The sequence below is a fragment of the Odocoileus virginianus genome, chromosome 2 (assembly GCF_023699985.2).
Source record: "Odocoileus virginianus isolate 20LAN1187 ecotype Illinois chromosome 2, Ovbor_1.2, whole genome shotgun sequence".
NCBI classification, from domain to species: Eukaryota; Metazoa; Chordata; class Mammalia; order Artiodactyla; family Cervidae; genus Odocoileus; species Odocoileus virginianus.
The window spans coordinates 25,001,263-25,019,132 of NC_069675.1; the positions used below are offsets into that span (position 1 = coordinate 25,001,263).

The 17,870-nt window shown below is 37.9% G+C and overlaps 2 protein-coding genes across 4 annotated transcripts in view; both read left to right on the forward strand.

The window, feature by feature from the left end:
• PLEKHH2 (pleckstrin homology, MyTH4 and FERM domain containing H2) overlaps nucleotides 1-6,916 on the forward strand; it is a 96,145-nt gene extending 89,229 nt beyond the window's left edge. Inside the window, exons 28-31 of one of the 3 annotated variants that reach the window (XM_020878076.2) lie at nucleotides 702-788; nucleotides 3,134-3,271; nucleotides 4,361-4,410; nucleotides 4,795-4,884. In XM_020878076.2, the coding sequence (XP_020733735.2) occupies nucleotides 702-788; nucleotides 3,134-3,271; nucleotides 4,361-4,381 (246 nt within the window). In that variant the 3' untranslated portion in view covers nucleotides 4,382-4,410; nucleotides 4,795-4,884. Of the gene's footprint in view, nucleotides 1-701; nucleotides 789-3,133; nucleotides 3,272-4,360 lie in introns of all 3 variants that reach the window. The other 2 variants (XM_020878073.2, XM_020878075.2) reach the window with 2 other exon arrangements.
• A 5,147-nt stretch (nucleotides 6,917-12,063) lies between these two features.
• DYNC2LI1 (dynein cytoplasmic 2 light intermediate chain 1) overlaps nucleotides 12,064-17,870 on the forward strand; it is a 38,629-nt gene continuing 32,822 nt past the window's right edge. The window contains exons 1-2 of the mRNA XM_020878072.2: nucleotides 12,064-12,189; nucleotides 13,938-14,055. Coding sequence (XP_020733731.1) covers nucleotides 12,182-12,189; nucleotides 13,938-14,055 — 126 coding nt within the window. The 5' untranslated portion in view covers nucleotides 12,064-12,181. The remainder of the gene's footprint in view (nucleotides 12,190-13,937; nucleotides 14,056-17,870) is intronic.

The window sequence follows — 17,870 nt, forward strand, 5'->3', positions numbered from 1 at the left end:
AGGTTTAGTATATTCAACTTTTTAAAGGAAAATAAGGGAATTTCCAACAACAGAAAGAAAACCATGACAGGACACTGAGGAAAGAGCAGGAAAGCGATCGGTATCTCTGCCTTTTCCCTTCTGCTCCCATGTACCCTGCCAAAATAATTTCTTACACTCAGAAGGCTTAATCAGTAGACTGAAGACAGCCCCTTAGCTCTGCTTTCTTCTCTTTATTCATTCATCCATCCACTCATTTACTCTCTCACTCATTTGTATTATTTGGTAATTATGAATTTTGTTTGCCAAACACAGAGCTAAGCTCTAGGGATACAGAAGCCCATAGTTTCAGATAAGTTATTCTCACACTTTTCAGGAACTCAAAACCAGTGTTGCAATAGGTCTGGAAACCACTGATGGTTAAGATGACATGACCCTGAGGAAGGAGAGGCAAACTCTGCTAGGGGTTAGGTTAAGTGGCCTGTCCAAATACACATGTTAATAAATGACAGATGTGGGTCTCAAACCCAAATTCAAGACTCAAATTTGGGTCTCCTAATTCACTATTCTTTCCATTATACCACCCTGTCTACTCAAGTGAGATTTTTAATAATAAGATGTTGTTGCTGTGGTTCTTAGAAATGTTGTACTGCATTTAGACTAAAACATTTTTGTAATTTTGCTTAGCATCTATTATATAGTATATTTTCACCTCTTCATAGCCCATAACCCCATCATCCCTTGGAAGTACGTTCATGTGGCTGGCTATACATGAGGATGGTTTAAGCATCTTGGAATACAACTCCATGGTAAGATTAAATCCTTAAGTTTTTCATTGAGTCAACTATTTCCATTGCTCAGTGTGCCTTAAACAGAAGGTAATGATACCTTAATCTTATTTTTCTTATACACAGAAAAATATCCTTCCTAATACTATATCATGAAGTCATTTTATAGATAACAACCATTATTACAATTTAATCTTTTAAAACAAGATTAGACAGGCTATGTATTATGTATGAGAAAAATATTAAGATACCATGACTAAATTGCAGTCACGGTTGTATTTGTAAAATGACCACTTATTTATAGTGTTCAGAAGATGGCTTCCTATGTAAAATAACATTAAGATAACGTATCTCTTGAAGATAATATTAAGGTATAACATTAAGATATAACATTAAGACAACATTAAGATATCTCTTGAAGATAACATTAAGGTAGAAACTTTAGTTAGCAAAATTTTAAGTTCAGTTTCACTGAAGCTTCTGTAACAATTTCTATACTTTGCCATAATATCACTTATGCATTCACTTGTACATATACCGTATCTTAGAGTTATTTACATGGTTAATTATAAAGTCAAACTGTGATTTTTATTTATTCATTTGTTGAAATTCACTTTATTTTCTATCATATTTTATATATATCAGATTACTTTTTAAAAAATCTTTTTTTAACTTGGTGGACAGGGATTGCTCAATTCACCTGGTAGGTGTAGTGGGCTCTCCTACTTGTGGCTATAGTCAGGATCACTGAGAATTTCTTGGAAATGAGACTATCCTGTAGTGTTTTAGTTACTGTTTCTCCTTAAAACTGTTGAAAACTCTTTTGAAGGTGTTTATATTTCTTGAATGGGCTTCCCCATTGGTTCAGTGGTAAAGAATTTGCCTACAATGCAGGAACCACAGGAGACATTGGTTCAGTCTGGATCGAGAAGATCCCCTAGAGGAGGGCATGGCAACCCACTCCAGTGTTCTTGCCTGGAGGGTCCCATGGACAGAGGAGCCTGGCAGGCTACAGTCCATAGGGTTGCAAATAGTCGGACATGACTGAAGCGACTTAGCACGGCATGGCATGTTTCTTGAATGCCTTTTAGTTCTTGAATAAATAATCTGAAGATAGATTATAAAGCCAGTGACTTAAAGTCAACAAAAAATTTTACACTAGTATTGAGTTACCTTGGCTAAGTAAACCAGTTTGTTGATTCTGAGAGATGGACATACAGACCAGGAGATTGACACTGCTGGCCTGCAACAGGGGAGGTGTCCAGTACTGGGATGATCTGCTCCAGGTCTTGCAAGCTAATCATTAAATATACTGATTCCTTTCCTTTTAGGCATCTTTGAATTATATTTTAAAAATTGTTTTAGTAACACATTGGGAAAAAGTATCTGCTGCATGTATGACAAAGAGTTATCCTTTAGGAACGTGGATGTCTTTCCAGATAGTAAAGAAATGATGAACATAGCAATAGACAAATGGGCTAAGGCAGTTCACAGAAGAAATACTAATATTCAGTAAATGTATTTTTAAACGTTAATCTCACCATCAATCAAGTAAATTTAGTTTAACACAGTGAGATTCTACATGTCACCAATCAGATTGGCAGAGCTTCAAACAAATGATGGTATCCTGTGTTATCAAGACTGCAAAATGCTGGAAATGTAAATGGGTATAATGTTTCTGAGTTTCGAAAGGCTTACTTTTTTGAGATAGCAATTTTAGCTGTTGAGGTTTATAACCATAGAAATAATTATTCTAAGGGTATTATGAAATGTGTCCCAAAATATTCATTGGAGTAAGATAGTAACAAAAAATTTAAATATTCTTCAATAGATTAGTTAAATAATGTCTGTGTCTATAAAATCTAAATAAATGTCTATAAAATCATTTAAAATGATTTTATACAATAGCAAGTATGTTCAGTGTCATGGAAAGATGTTCATAACATGCTGTTAAGTTAAAAGAAGCAGAAGGTTAAAAAAGAAATAGTATGCTTGATACTGGTTATGTTTACATATATCAAGATCTGTTTATCAGGGTGAACTACATGGATTTGCCAATGTTTGACCATTTTTTACCTTAAAAAGGCATCAGGTTCATATGGTTCAACCAGATAGGTAGGTAGGCAGGCAGATAGACAGATAGAAATCTTTAAGGACAAATACAGTGTAAATGCTACATAAATAGTTACTGGTACACAGCAAATTCAAGTTTTGCTTTTTGAAACTGTATAGAATTAAAAATATTTTCCATCTACAGTTGTTTTCCATCTGTATCAGCATCTTAATGGAGATATATGTTATTAATCATCTCTCATCTTTCTTTGAAAATAGTGTATAACATATTTACTTTTTTCTTTTCTTTGAAGAGGTTAATAGTCAGCTATGTATACAAGAGTCTAATGACTTTTGGAGGTTATCAAGATGATTTTATGGTGGTCATTAACAATGCACATTCAAAAGACAAACCAACAGAGAAATTGATTTTTGCTATGGCAAAACCCAAGGTGAGTAGAAGCCTTTATGCTAACTTTTTTATGCTAGTTTTTCTCACACTAAAATATTAATTATGCGAAGACTTAAATTCTTGATGGGAAAACAAACTGCTTATAATCATACAGTCATAGGTCCAAATTTTGGCTTACATCTCCCTAAACCTTGGTTTCTTCATCTAAAAAATGGTATAATGTTCCTTTTTTTTTTTCTGAATTAAGAATTAAATGAGGGAATCATGAAGTGTTTAGCCCAGACTTTCCCAGTAGTCCAGTAGTTGGGAGTCTGCCTGCCAATGCAGGGGACATGGGTTCAATCCCTGGTCTGGGAAGATTCCGCAAGCTGTGGGGCACCTCAGCCCGTGCTCCATGACTATTGAGCCCGTGCTCCGCAAAAAGAGAAGCCACGGCAACAAAAAGCCCACGAAGCCCAACCAGAGATTAGCCCTCACTCACCCCAACTAGACAAAGCCCGTACAGCAGCAAAGATCCCGCACAGCCAAAAGCTAATTAACTAATTAATTTTAAAACCTAAAATGTTTAGCTCAGTGCCTGGTATACAGAGAGATCAAAATAAGTGGTCCTGCCGTAAGTTGTTATTGTCAGGTATTTTATATGCATTATCTTATTTACTTGGAATAATTCACTTAATGGACTCATTAATGAGAAGAGTGAAGTTTTAAAATTAAGACATACTTGTTTCTTTACAATTTTAACAAGCTATGTAGTTTTAATGTCTCTAAGTAACAGCAATAAATAAAAGGGCTGCATTCTAATATGTGATTCCAATTTTAGGGAAAAGAATGAGAAACTAATTTTTCTAAAACTTTGTCTTAAAATTATCAACTAAAAGAGACTACTTTTTTAGAATCTGAAGCTTTAAAAAATGGTATATATGTTTCTTAATTAAATCTATATTTAAGTGAAGGCGGATAGTAAGTGCAGAAGATCATGGTAAACTTCAGTTTAAATAAAGAGTTAATACAATACACTGAATTTCTTATTCATGTATTCACAAGTATGGCTATTTAAGATAACTGACAGAATTGTACTGTTGTCACATTTCCTAATATTGCCACTAAATTTGATTTTTTTTTTTTTAAGTACCACTTTCTCCTGGTTTAAGTTATGGAAAAATAGATGGTGCTGAACGTGTAAGTACAGTTGACTCAAACAATACAGGTATGAACTGCACAGGTCCACTTACACATAGGTTTTTTTCAATTGTAAATACTATATTAGTACACGATCCATGGTTAGTTGAATCCATGGATGTGGAACTATGGATACAGAGGAACCGTGTCTGCAGAGGGGCACTGCAGAGTTACACACACATTTCTGACTGCTCAGAGGGTCAGGGTCCCTAAGCCCTGTGCTGTTCAAGGGTCAGCTGTACACCACTGTTCGATCTGGTTGAAAGGGAATTCTGGTGGCCTGGGCACTTGCAGATGGAGAGCACTCATGGCCAACCCTTCACTGTCTTTTGAAAATGATGAGAACTTCTCAAGAGGATAACAATTCCACTTTTCTTGTTTTAGATTCTTGAAATCACCCTTTTGATCGCCAGCTACATAAACAACTTCTACCAGCAAAAGGCGGTTCACCACCTCTCTGCTCCAGCGCTGCTCTCAGCTCAGACCCAGGGTTTCCAAGCCAGGGTGATGGGAAGCCAGCCCCTCCTGGCAAGCAGCAGACCAACCAAAGGCCCCACTTTGCTCTGAAAGCTCAGGGGCCTAAACATCTCCCCCTGTCCTCTAAGCAATGGCTGCATCAGCTCCAAATAAGTTCATTTACATCCTGGCAGCATGACACCCACACAGTAGTAGTCCATTCTTTAAAAATAATGGGAGTTACTCTCTTCCATTTGATTCATAAGTATTCAAATAAATGCTTGTAATAAAACTTAAACACACACACACACATAAAACCTAAACAGATTTTCCCACATGCTGATTTTCTTTTAGCTTAGCTGGGTTAGAATTTGCCATTTTTTCCCATCACCTTTTCCTTTGCCATCAGACACATCAAGCCTTTTTTTCTCTTAAAAAAAAATATTCTAGCAATCTTTAGAAAGGGAGATTCAAGGGAATTTTGCCAAACTCTCATTTGGCAAACCAGTTGATTATTTGGACATGCTCACTGCCAGAAAATTATGTACTATAATTAAATGTGCTTTTAATTAATGATACGGTGTTTAGAAAGAAGTAGAGTATACAGTTTAAGAAGCAGCTGCTGGGTGGTGTTGAAGGGTAAGTTTTTAGTTCTATGAATCACTGTGTGAAAAAGCAGGCGCTAGGTAACCAGAACCTCCAATGTGGTTTTAGAAAGTATACCCTGTCACCTTTTCAGATCACTGGAGTGTAAAACTTAAAATGAAACATTGATTCCTGACATTCCTTGGCTATCAACATAACCCAAGTTCACTGGAATATTGCCCACATTTCATTCCATTGGTGCTGGGTCATCTTGACCTTGCTTTGTTAAATAATAATATCTTTGAAAACAAAGAAATTTTAAAGCTTTGCTTCACACAGTCTTTTAAATTGTAGTTTGAAAATAAATTCCCCAAAATATTTTTTTTTAAAGAAAAGAGAAAGTAACTCTTCTTCAAAGGAGATAAATTTTAGTTGAATCTAGAAACCTATTGCTTTCCTAGGTTACATAAATGGTCAGTACATTCCAGTTTGTGTCAAAATAAAGTACTTATTATTATTCATGATGAAAATGAAACTGTGATAAGACATGAAAATTATATTGTAAAAATGTTTAATTGAAATAGTAATCAGGAGTATACTTAATTTTATTTATGTGTAGAATATTTTTTATTTATATTTTGGACATATATTTATCACTTTGTGTATGGTATTTTTTTAACCAGTTGGGGAAAAAAAGTTAGCTGCTGAATTAATTTGTTGGCGAGCCTTCTTGTTTTCTTTTTTGCTGCTTTCTCCCTGTGGCAATGTACTGTTCTCACACTAAGCCTTTTAAAAACGTTCCATCCTACGTCAGCATCCTTAGAAAGAGCAGAGCCAAGAAATACACTGATCAAGTAAGATTGTGCGTTATTGGTAATGACAAAGGTTGAAACCGCCCAGAGAAATACATTGCTTTTTACTGGTCCTCCTAATCTTTTGAGCCACAGCCACTCACTGTGTAAGCAAATTAATTTTTGAGAATAAACTGGTCACCAGTTTGGGATGACTCTCAGGCACCTTTTGGCTGGGACACGGTAGAGTTTCTAAGTTCCCAGAAAACCGTTTAATAATCGTTAGTTGGTGAGCCAGAGGCTTGGCAGAGCTATTACATATGTATGAGGACTTTATTCTCAGGCAGTAGTTAGTTCACCATGTGGTAAGCCCCCCCTAAAATCTTCTAATTTAAATGAATAGTGAAGGCTTAGCTTAAATGGTAGTACCCTAGACTTGGCATTTATTTTTGATAGAGCAGAGATAAAATATTTTGATGGAAAGAAATCAATTTTCTGTAACTGATGATGTGAAAATTTTATTTTCTGGGAAATTACTTTTATATAGCCATTTAAAAATTCAAAGTATGTTATTATGATTGGTTATAAGAGAATAATGTTACATGTTTAATTGTAATATTTGTCTCCTATCATTTTCCTCCCTTTCAATCATAATAAATGATTTACAAAACCCATTTCAAGCATTATCTTTTGAATAATCTTCAAGAAATACCTAATGTTTTCATTGTCAAAGCTGAAGTGTACTACTAGTGAAAATGGTAGTTATTACCTCCTTCTGCACTCATGCTTTGTCTTTGTTGCTTTGCTCTATCTATATAAAAAGAAGCTGTTTGGACAAATTGTAATTATCATATGTATATGTGCTTATTGACATATATACCATATGTATAAATCATGAAGTTCTCCCATGACTTCATAATAAGCCCCTTATAGGTAAGTTGATTGGACTGTGTCTAAAATTTTATTTTAAATGTTCTAGATTTGTGTCTGTGTGTGTCCTTAAAGTCAAACACTGCCATAGCCTAGAAATGAATTTAACTCTCAATTTACAAGAAAAGTTAGTCACAACTTAAAAAGTCTTGGCTTGAAAAAAGTGTTTGTTAGTGGTTGTTTGGACATTTTTTTCCCATAGGAAAAAAATACATGGTAGTCAGGTTCCTGGAACAATACTTGTAGCCCATAATTGTACTGAAGCATAATTCTGAAGAATTAGCCACCACGGATAATCATATTTTTCTAGAAAAAGGCTTTAAGTGTGTGGGATGCCAAGAACACATTTCGCCCACCCCGCTCCCACCCCTGGCTGTCATGGAATTTGGACTTCTGAAAGCTGAGTCTCTGGGCTGATTCCTACGGACCAAAGGCTTTGGGAATGTGGGGACTGAGGACGTGAAAATGAGGAGCTGGACTAACAAGGTGAACCAGCTTTTCCACTAACTGGTTCATGCAGGGACCTCATCTCCCCTCATTTCCCCCTATTCTCTTTCCCCTAAAGGAAAAAAGGGATTTTACTGCTACAGAGTACTTCATTTAGCAGGAAATATTGCCAGTTTCCCTCAGAGAGGGAATGACTTGATTTTCTTAATGCTTGTTTGAAAAATTCCAGAGAAGGATTTTGATTAGCTCAACTCATGTTTAACTTTAAACACTCATATTAGGAGAGTGCTTAATTATTAAAACTCTATATAGTGGAACCTTAGGCAGTCATCAAAGCTATGTTTATTATGTGTTTTGAAAAATTGATACAGGAAAATACATGTTGAAATCAGAATGTTAATTATACAGTAAGACCTCAGCTCATAGCAAAAAAGATTAGAATGAAAAACATCAAAATGTTGTTGTTACTTCTGGCATTTGCTTATTATACCCTCTTTGTTTTTCCTGTATACTATTTTTCCCACAATAAGCTTATGTGACTTTGGAAAAAAAGGAAAATATATTAAAATTCTGTCACTTTCTGGGTTATTGTTAATAACCTCCATACACGACTTCCAGACTGAAGCATCCTTCACCCAGCTACAAAAAATTATCTCACTGAACTAAGGTCTAGTCGTGTTGTTATTGTTCAGTAGCTAAGTCATGTCCAGCTCTTTGTGACCCCATGGACTGCAGCATGCCAGGCCTCCCTGTCTATCACTACCTCCCTAAGTTTGCCCAAGTTCTAGTCCATTGAGTTGGTGTTGCTATCCAACCATCTCATCCTCTGCCACCTTCTTCTCTTTTGCCTTCAATCTTTCCCAGCACAAGGGTCTTTTCAGCTTTCAAACTGTGGTGCTGGAGAAGACTCTTGAGAGTCCCTTGGACAGCAAGGAAATCAAACCAGTCTTAAATCAACCCTGAATTCTCATTGGAAGGTCTGATGCTGAAGCTGAAGCTCCACTACTTTGGCCACCTGATACAAACAGCCAACTCGTTGGGAAGGTCTAGTCATTGCACACCCCTATTTGAAATCTTATTTGGTTTCTAATAACCAATACAGTAAAATCCAGATTGCAGTTGGGCTACCAGATTGCAGGTAGCCCAATCTACCTGCCTAGTTTATTTTCCCACCTTAGCCCCACCAGACACTTCTACCCCAAACTATTTACAGGTCACCGAATATACTCTGCCCACACCTTTACCTTTTGCATAATTTCTCATTTCATTCAGCAAGCAGCATAAAATTATCTCCTCCATCACCACTACTGAAATCTGAGTCTTCTTGGGCTGATCCAGAAGAGAAGTTGTAATCTTTGTATACTCTTAAACAATTTTCATCTACCCTGGAAAGTCACTTTTTATGGCAGAAAGTGAAGAACTAAAGAACCTCTTGATAAAAGTGAAAGAGGAGAGTGAAAAAGTTGGCTTAAAGCTCAACATTCAGAAAACTAAGATCATGGCATCTGGTCCCATCATTTCATGGGAAATAGATGGGGAAACAGTGGAAGCAGTGTCAGGCTTGAATTTTGGGGGCTCCAAAATCACTGCAGATGGTGACTGCAGCGGTGAAATTAAAAGATGCTTACTCCTTGGAAGGAAAGTTATGACCAACCTAGATAGCATGTTAAAAAGCAGAGACATTACTTTGCCAACAAAGGTCCGTCTAGTCAAGGCTATGGTTCTTCCAGTGGACATGTATGGATGTGAGAGTTGGACTGTGAAGAAAGCTGAGCGCTGAAGAATTGATGCTTTTGAACTGTGGTGTTGGAGAAGACTCTTGAAGAGTCCCTTGGACTGCAGGGAGATCCAACCAGTCCATTCTGAAGGAGATCAGTCCTGGGTGTTCATTGGAAGGACTGATGCTGAAGCTGAAACTCCAATACTTTGGCCACCTCATGCGAAGAGCTGACTCATTGGAAAAGACCCTGATGCTGGGAGGGATTAGGGGCAGGAGGAGAAGGGGACGACAGAGGATGAGATGGCTGGATGGCATCACCGACTCGATGGACATGAGCTTGGGTGAACTCCAGGAGTTGGTGATGGACAGGGAGGCCTGGAGTGCTGCGATTCACGGGGTCGCAAAGGGTCGGACACGACTGAGCGACTGAACTGAACTGAACTGAACTGGATGCGAAGAGCTGACTCATTGAAAAGACCCTGATGTTGGGAAAGATTGAAGGCAGGGGGAGAAAGGGACGACAGAGGATGAGATGGTCAGACGGCATCACCAACTCAATGGACTTGAGTTTGGTTAAACTCCTGGAGTCAGTGATGGACAGGGAGGCCTGGCGTGCTGTGGTTCATGGGGTCACAAAGAGTTGGACATGATTGAGCGACTGAACTGAACTGAACTGATGAAGACTCAGGATGCAAAAAGATAGAAAACAGAATTAGATCACCTTAATTAGATTCACCTTAATTAGATCAAGGTGAATCAAGTGACTCACTCCTAAATCAATGCTGGTGATTAGGGCCCAGCCAGATAACCTTCACCTGGTTACCATACTCACTCTTCAACCACTTGTTCCATTATCCAAACCATTATAACTTTAACTTGCTAATACTGTGCCTAGTCCACAGAAAACATTTGGAAAAATGTTACCTTCCATTATTGTTATGCATAGCAATAGGGCTTCCCAATTAACATGCAAAAGGCATATAAAGTTCCAGAACCCCAGCCATCAAGATTTTTTTTTTTTTTTAGGAGGTGCCATGTCATTTATTGAAAACAAAACAAAACAGGGCAAACACATTTCTTAGTAAGTGCAGTTTGTTAAAAGTTCTGTTAAAACATATGGGGTCAAGGGGAAGTAAAAATAATCAGAGCATCACTGTAGGAAAAACCTTTAGGTCTGGCACTGGGAGACCTCTGGAGAGGAGCAGTGGGTCACAGTTTGTCCCACATTAGTTTGTGAGAGTATAGGTGGGCTAGCCCCAGGATGTATAATAGACACCAGCCATCAAGATTTATCACAATTTGTCCCACATCAGTTTGTGAGAGTATAGGTGGGCTAGCCCCAGGATATATAATAGACACTCTCTCCATGATGTATCAACCTCCCTTGCCACCATACTTTCTCTGTTGAACTCCCCTCCATTACTTCCCTTCCTATGTGTAACTGTAGTCTTTTGTGTCTCCAAAATGCACCTAAGTATTGGGAGAATTTTGTCCCCAAAGATTTTATCAGAAGTTAATGCCTTTTATTTCCATCTGCTTCATTTCCTCGTGTTTCTTCAAAGCTGCTGATCATCCAGTTACCTTACCATAACAGGTATTAAGCACTTAAAACAGTGTTTCAGACACACATAAGTTATGTTTTACATATATTTCTCATTTAAAACTCAAATTTTTCCCTGCTTTACCAGATTGGAAGCTAAGGCTCAGAGAAATTGAGTAATTTATCCCTAGTGGCAACTTAGTGTGGCTGAGTCAGGACTTCAAACTATCTTACTCCAAAGTTCATATTCTTGAACATCACGCAATAGAGACTAAGCAAATGGCAGAACAGTAGAGGGAAATTTCTCCTTCCAACAATCAGCTCATCTTAGGCTAGAGAGCCTGGGTCAGCATTCAAGACAGATCAAACACTGTCACTGCCATGAAAGTGTCACCAACTCTTTCAGGCCTAGTCACCTGTTCTTATGTAAATTGTACATCTCTGCAATAGTTTATATCTTTGGCTACCTTTAATTAGTTTGTGTGTCATATGGTAATATTAATAAACTCATTGTTATTGACTTGGATATAAGTAAATGAAGTATTACAGAGATGCATTTGCTTTATTAACTTATTAATAAACAATGTGCTGGGCTTCCCTGGTGCTCAGATGGTAAAGAATCCACCTGCCATGCAGGAGGCCTGGGTTTGATCCCTGAGTCAGGAAGACCCCGTGGAGAAGGGAATGGCTACCCATTCCAGTTTTCTTGCCTGGAGAATTCCATGGACAGAGGAGGCTGGCGGGCTAGAGTCCGTGGGGTCGCAAGGAGTCGAACATGACTAAGCAACTAATATTTTCTCTCACTTGCAAACGATGTGCTATTCTACGAAATCTGAAACAACCAAACAAACAGAAGGGTGGAAAATACTAAAATCTTTGCCTCTAGTAAATCACTAGAAAACAGCTCAGGAGATTGTTTCGTCCTCCACTCCCAAATCACTGTTACTGGGGAGAGAAAAGTAATTGAAGACAGAGACCCCTGGCATATAAATAGTCGGTACTCAGGAGAATATTTTTTAAATAAAAGAACACTTCCGGTCCAGAGTTTTTTAAGTCCCAGATTTACTGCCTCGAGTCTCCTCTCCCATCCAAAACGTCTCAGGGGAAGCTGAGACGAGAAAAGAACGCTGAAAACTACCTTTCCCATGATGCCTCAACTCCGCACGCAACCCGTGAGTGTGACGTAGCTACCATGGCAACGCAATACCCTGCCGCAACCCGGCCTCTCTCCGAGTTCGCAGTGCGGCTGATTCTAGGGTGGACCCCACGCGGCGATCAGGACTCTGGGGCGACCAGGCCACGATGCCCAGGTATCCCTGCAACCCTGTTTGAGCCTTGTTTATGCAACCCTCGAGAGTCTCCCTTCTTTCCCAACTCAGCCTGGATGGGGTGGAGGCGGGGAGCGGCGGTGGAGGGAGAGGCCGTTACACGCGAGACCCATTGTAGGTTCGTCCTGTTTGCAATTCCTCTCTGGTTGGTCAAGGTGCTATCCTTGAGAGTATAGATTATGCCAAAAGTAAGTAGAAAAGTTCCAGAGGTGGAAAAGTTAGGAGGTGTTGAAAGATGATTCAACTCCAATCATTCATTTCTTCAAAAAGTTTTTTGAGGGCCCGGGAATTTTCTAGGAACAGGGTTTCAGGCGGTGAGCCAGACCACAAACCCACTTCCTCAGGGACCTCCTGTCTGGGTGCAGGGGTTTACGACAAAGATAAAAGGGGAAACTAGTGAAGACACTGTGAAAAATGTAAGGTCACATTTTAAGGGGAGGGGGTGGGATTTTAATCACCTATCGGATACATTTTAGCTCTTCTCTATGATGTTTATTTTAGTTACTTATTCTCAAGATCATGCCTAAGACTTCCCTGAACGACTTGTAAGTCGTACTGTACTGGAGTCCATCACAGAGCGAGATTTCTGGTTGTTGTTTTTTTTTTTTTTTCACATCGTGGATGGGCTGTGTGATCTCTCTTGAGTTTATGAACCTTAAGCTTCCCATCACCATAAAAGGTTACAACACCTCTTTCTCTTTACTGCTGGGAACTTGGAAAGGAGATAATCACATTATGAAGAAATGGGTGTAATTGAAGAGTAAACAGGCCCAGACTGAGTTCTTAGGGGCTTGCCTGTGAAGTAAATGTGTGAATTTTAGTGCAACCCCCCCTTTTCCATTCCTGGTTCTTGAAAAATAATAATTATAAACACTAATTTTCGGTGATTATATATAGGCCAGACCCTAACCTAAATGAATTATCACATTTTACAGTCATGGCAATCCTATGAAGTTGGTGTTGTTTTTTAGTCAGTAGTTTAGAGGAGAAGAAACAAAAGTGAGCCTGGGGACTAGCACAGAAATGTGAGAATATTAGGTGCTCAATAAATATTTGTTGAATGAAGGATCCAGAGAGGTTAGGTAATTTACTCAAGTTGGCATATTCTATGCAGAAGGTAGTAAGTAGATTCAGGCAGATAAAACATGAAATCTTACTCATATTTTTTAGTTCAGTACTCCATAATTTATTTAAGCTTTACTTAAAAAAAAAAAAATCTTATCTGTGTAGCGAGGTGAATGAAAGGATGATTTTCAAAAGGAATTTTAGGTGATTTTCTCCCTTCTTTATATTTTAAAAAAGGAATCTTGAGTCAAAAAAATGTAATTTAAAGAAACTGAAACTATTTCAGGTAGCAAAGGTAAACTGGTTTTACATGTTTCCCCCTTTTGCTAGATGTTGGCGGTTTTCTAGTTGTACGTTTGCAAAAGGCACTGTACCTTCATGTGTGTCTGAGAAGCTAACACACAGCTTTCAGCCCTGGCCGGGAGTCCCAGAATAAGACAACCTCACATCCTGGCAATAAAGTTTCTGTTTATCATTTTCTTCTTCCGTCTAGTACACAGAAGATAACTAATCCTCCAAAGTTTCACCAGCTCACTGTCCTCCCCCACAAATGATATTTGTTTGTTTATAAATCTGATGGAAATGAAATTTCTCTGGGCTGGAAAGAAATTTTTGTAAGGATTCTTTTTGTCTTTCTGAATTTTGGTTATCTTTCTCTCATATAGTGAAACTCTCTGGGAAATTGCAAAAGCTGAAGTGGAAAAACGGAGAAGTAGTGGAAGTGAAGGTGATGGAGTTGAAGTTGGAGAAAAATCTGTTTTCTTCATTGGCAGTAAAAACGGGGTAATGCGTTTTTTCGTACTCTTTTCACCGCAAGCCTTGTGATGATTTAATAGCCAATGGCAACATTTATTTTAATACTTTGGTAAAAATTTAGGTATTTCAACTCTAACCAGATGACCAAGCTCCAGCCTGCTGGTTACTTTAAATCTGGTTGGGCCCTGCTCATGGAAGGGTGGGAACTAACACACCCAACCTGCCTCTTCTTATCACGTGGTGTGTCCTGACCTGGGCCACAGGAGCCCAGAGGAAGGGGTACTTGTTTCTGACTAGGTAGCCCAGAGGAGTCATCTTTTCCCAGTTTGCACAAAAGCACCATAAATACTATTCTAATGGTCATATTTATAGATAACTTGTATAGCTAAAACAAGCATATATATATATATATTAAAAAACATGAACCATATAGAGTATAATTCATTTACTTTCACTTATCTTAAACTAGTGTCACAGAAATGGAAAGAATCCTGGAGATAGTCTAGTCTTCTGCAATAGGAGTTCTTACCCTGGGATCAATGGAATTACTTTTTGGGGTCTATGAGCTCCCTAGAAATGTATGCAGAATTGTGTGTGTGCACTGGTGTTTTTTTATGGGAAATTAGATTTCCCCAGAGTTCTAGTACCTCAGCAAAAGGTTGAGAGCCATTCCAGACAGTGGTTGTATAGTCTAGGTTTGAATATTTCCAACAATGGGGATGCTCTCTTTCACAAGGCAGCCTGTCTTAGGTAACCTCTCACTTTTGATCTTTCACTTTGGAGGAAGCAAGCTGCCATGTTGTATGCAGGTCCAGTCCACATGTCAAAGAACTAAATCCTGTGGCCAAGAGCCAGCAAGGAACTGATTGCCTCTTGCCAGCAACCATGTTAAGGAGCTTGAAAAATGATTCTCCAGTTTGGTTGAGCCAAGAGATAACTTTCGTCCCAAATGACATCTTGACTACAACTTTATGAAAATTCTTAAGCCAGAACCATCCAACTAAGGTACTCTCAGATTCTAGACTCTGAGAAACTGGGTGAAATAATGGCTGTTGTTTTAAGACTTGATAAGTTTGGGAGTAATTTACTATGCAGCAATAGATAACTAATGCACATAAAGGCTACAGGAAATTCCCTGGCAGTCCAGTGGTTGTGACTTTCTGCTTTCACTGCCAACAGGATGAGTTAGTCCCTGGTCTGGAAATTGGGATCCTGTAGGCCGCATGGCCATGGCCAAAAAAAAAAAAAAAGGTACATATAAAGACTAAGCAAATAAACAACAAAGAAGTTTTAAACTTTGGGGAAAAGTTATTTGAGAAAGGAAACAATCATACTTCTGCACTTGGCATGGCAGAAAAATAAAATACACTTAACATTTTTTTTTTTTAAAGATTATTCAAAAGATCCAAAGGTGTGTAAAGCAAAATAACAAGCCTCTGCACACAGTGCAGAACCTCTCCTCAAAGCCACCTGTTTCCATATCTTTTACTGTTTCTTCTATAATTGTACTTCTTTACTTCTGAATAATGTGCTTATGGGCTATTTCCATAAACACAATGTTAGACATTATCTGTTGACTCTCTGATAGAAGACTGTTTACTTCCACCTCTCTCTCACACTCGCACTTCCAGTCAGGTTGTGGTTATTGTTTTGAGCTAAATCAGTGTTCAGGGTTAGCTTAAGTATCTCTTTCACAAGTAGCCGCATGGCTACCGTCCCTCCCTGACATCTTGGGGATCCCCTTTGCATCTTTGTGTTGGAGCACCAGTTTCCTGGATCCTGTGTCTTCTTTTTTGTTGGTTTACTCAAGTATGCCTTTTTGAGTACATTCTTTTATAGTTTCCTGGGAAAGTATACATGGGAAGTAAAATTTTTGAGGCCTTGCACATCTAAAATATCTTTATTTCACCCTCACTCTGGATTGAAAGTTTATCTAGGTATAGAATTCTAGGTTGGAATGAATCACTTAACCTCTCTCTAACCCTAGTTTCTGTGTGAGTCTGTTATTATCTCTTTTAGGAGTGACTGAAAACTCAATTCAAACACTATCTTGAATAGTTGATATCCCCTACACAGTCATACTTTATCTGTATTCCTCTTGTGATGTGTGCCATTAGATATCATATGGTCAGGCTGCAATCTCCAGTATACTGTCACAAGTTTCATGTGTTCATTTATTTTCATCCAAATGCATTTGTTTATGCTGCCACCCCCTGCATGTTTGCCAGTTACCATACAAATACACAAAGTGTGCTGTGGTTTTCCTCCTCTTTTTATTCTTTATAGTGATATATTGCACTCACTCATGCCATAGGCTTTGGTAATATATAATGAGGTCATTTTGTTTTTCTGTGATAATATTGCACTTATTATTACTTGCACAGTTTTGCATCTGTGGCTGTAATGTATTATTCTAAGGCCTTGTCTCAGCTGCTTTGTCCTGTGAATTACATGGACCTTCTTCCATTATTCTCTTAAAATTTTTTTCTTAATGGCATACCTAATGACATCTCAGTTTATCTGGACCTTTCTCTTTTGTTTTCTCTAATCTCATTTGATTGTCAAGTTTTTAGGCATGATCTTCTGATCCTCCTGACATATGTTTCATCTCTTATCAAGGTATAGTCATTCTGTGTGAACTATTATATACTGAATGGATCTACAAGGTCCTACTGTATTGCACAGGAATTGTATTCAGTGTCCCATAATAAAACATAAAGGAAAAGGAAAAAAATAAAGGTTGCAGAAAAATTTTTTTCAAAGGGTTAATCATTCTAGTGTTCTTAGACTGTGGCTCAGAAAACTTTATCACTGACTAGTTTTTCACTTCCCAGAGCTTAGTTTTCTCACCCTACACCTCAATCTCTAGGTGGTAGAAAAGAGGAAAGGAAGCTATCTAGCCCTCATGTTTTTGCTTTTCCAGTTCTCCATTGTCTAAGATCTGGTTATTATCAGATCCTTTCCATGGTATTGTAAAGGACAGAAAATAGTAGGCACACATCTTCCACACACATCTTATCAATTATGTTCCCCTTTGCTGATCCTGAAAATGACTTCTGATCCATAGCATTCCAGGAAAGTGTTGGCGGTTGAGATAAAATCTGTTTGTCATTTCTTACTCTAGTAATGTCAGTTATCTCCACACAGATTAGCAGAAGTCAGCCAAAATCCATGGGTTGATGTGTGCACAGGTTTAGCAAACCCTTAAGATCAACAGAGAAATAATTTCACATAGAATACCACATTATATCTTTTGAGAAATTTAAGTATTGTGTACTATAAGGGAAGTTAGTTAAGAAAAATGTTGACTATAACATTAATGTTCTCACTGAGACATGATTGGAAAACACCAAGGTGAAAGAATTTTACATATGAAATAAGTTATTATTTTTATCACCTAATATTAAGATAATTACATTTTGAAAATAATATTTAGACATCTTGTGCAAATTCATGGTCATGGAACCATTGAACTTGAAGTTAATGAGCTAAATTTATACTTAGCTAATACCATATTTCAACATTCAGAAAACTAAGATAATGGCATCTGATCTACGGCAAATAGATGGGGAAAAAGTAGAAGCAGTGACAGATTTTATTTTCTTGGGTTCCAAAATCACTACAAATGGTGACAGCAGCCATTGAAATTAAAAGACACTTGCTCCTTGGAAGGAAACCAATGACAAACCTAGATGACATATTAAAAAGCAAAGATGTCACTTTGCCAACAAAGGTCTATATAGTCAAAGCTATGATTTTTCCAATAGTTGTATATAGATGTGAGAGTTGGACCATAAAAAGTGCTAAGCGCTAAAGAATTGATGCTTTCAAATTGTGGTACT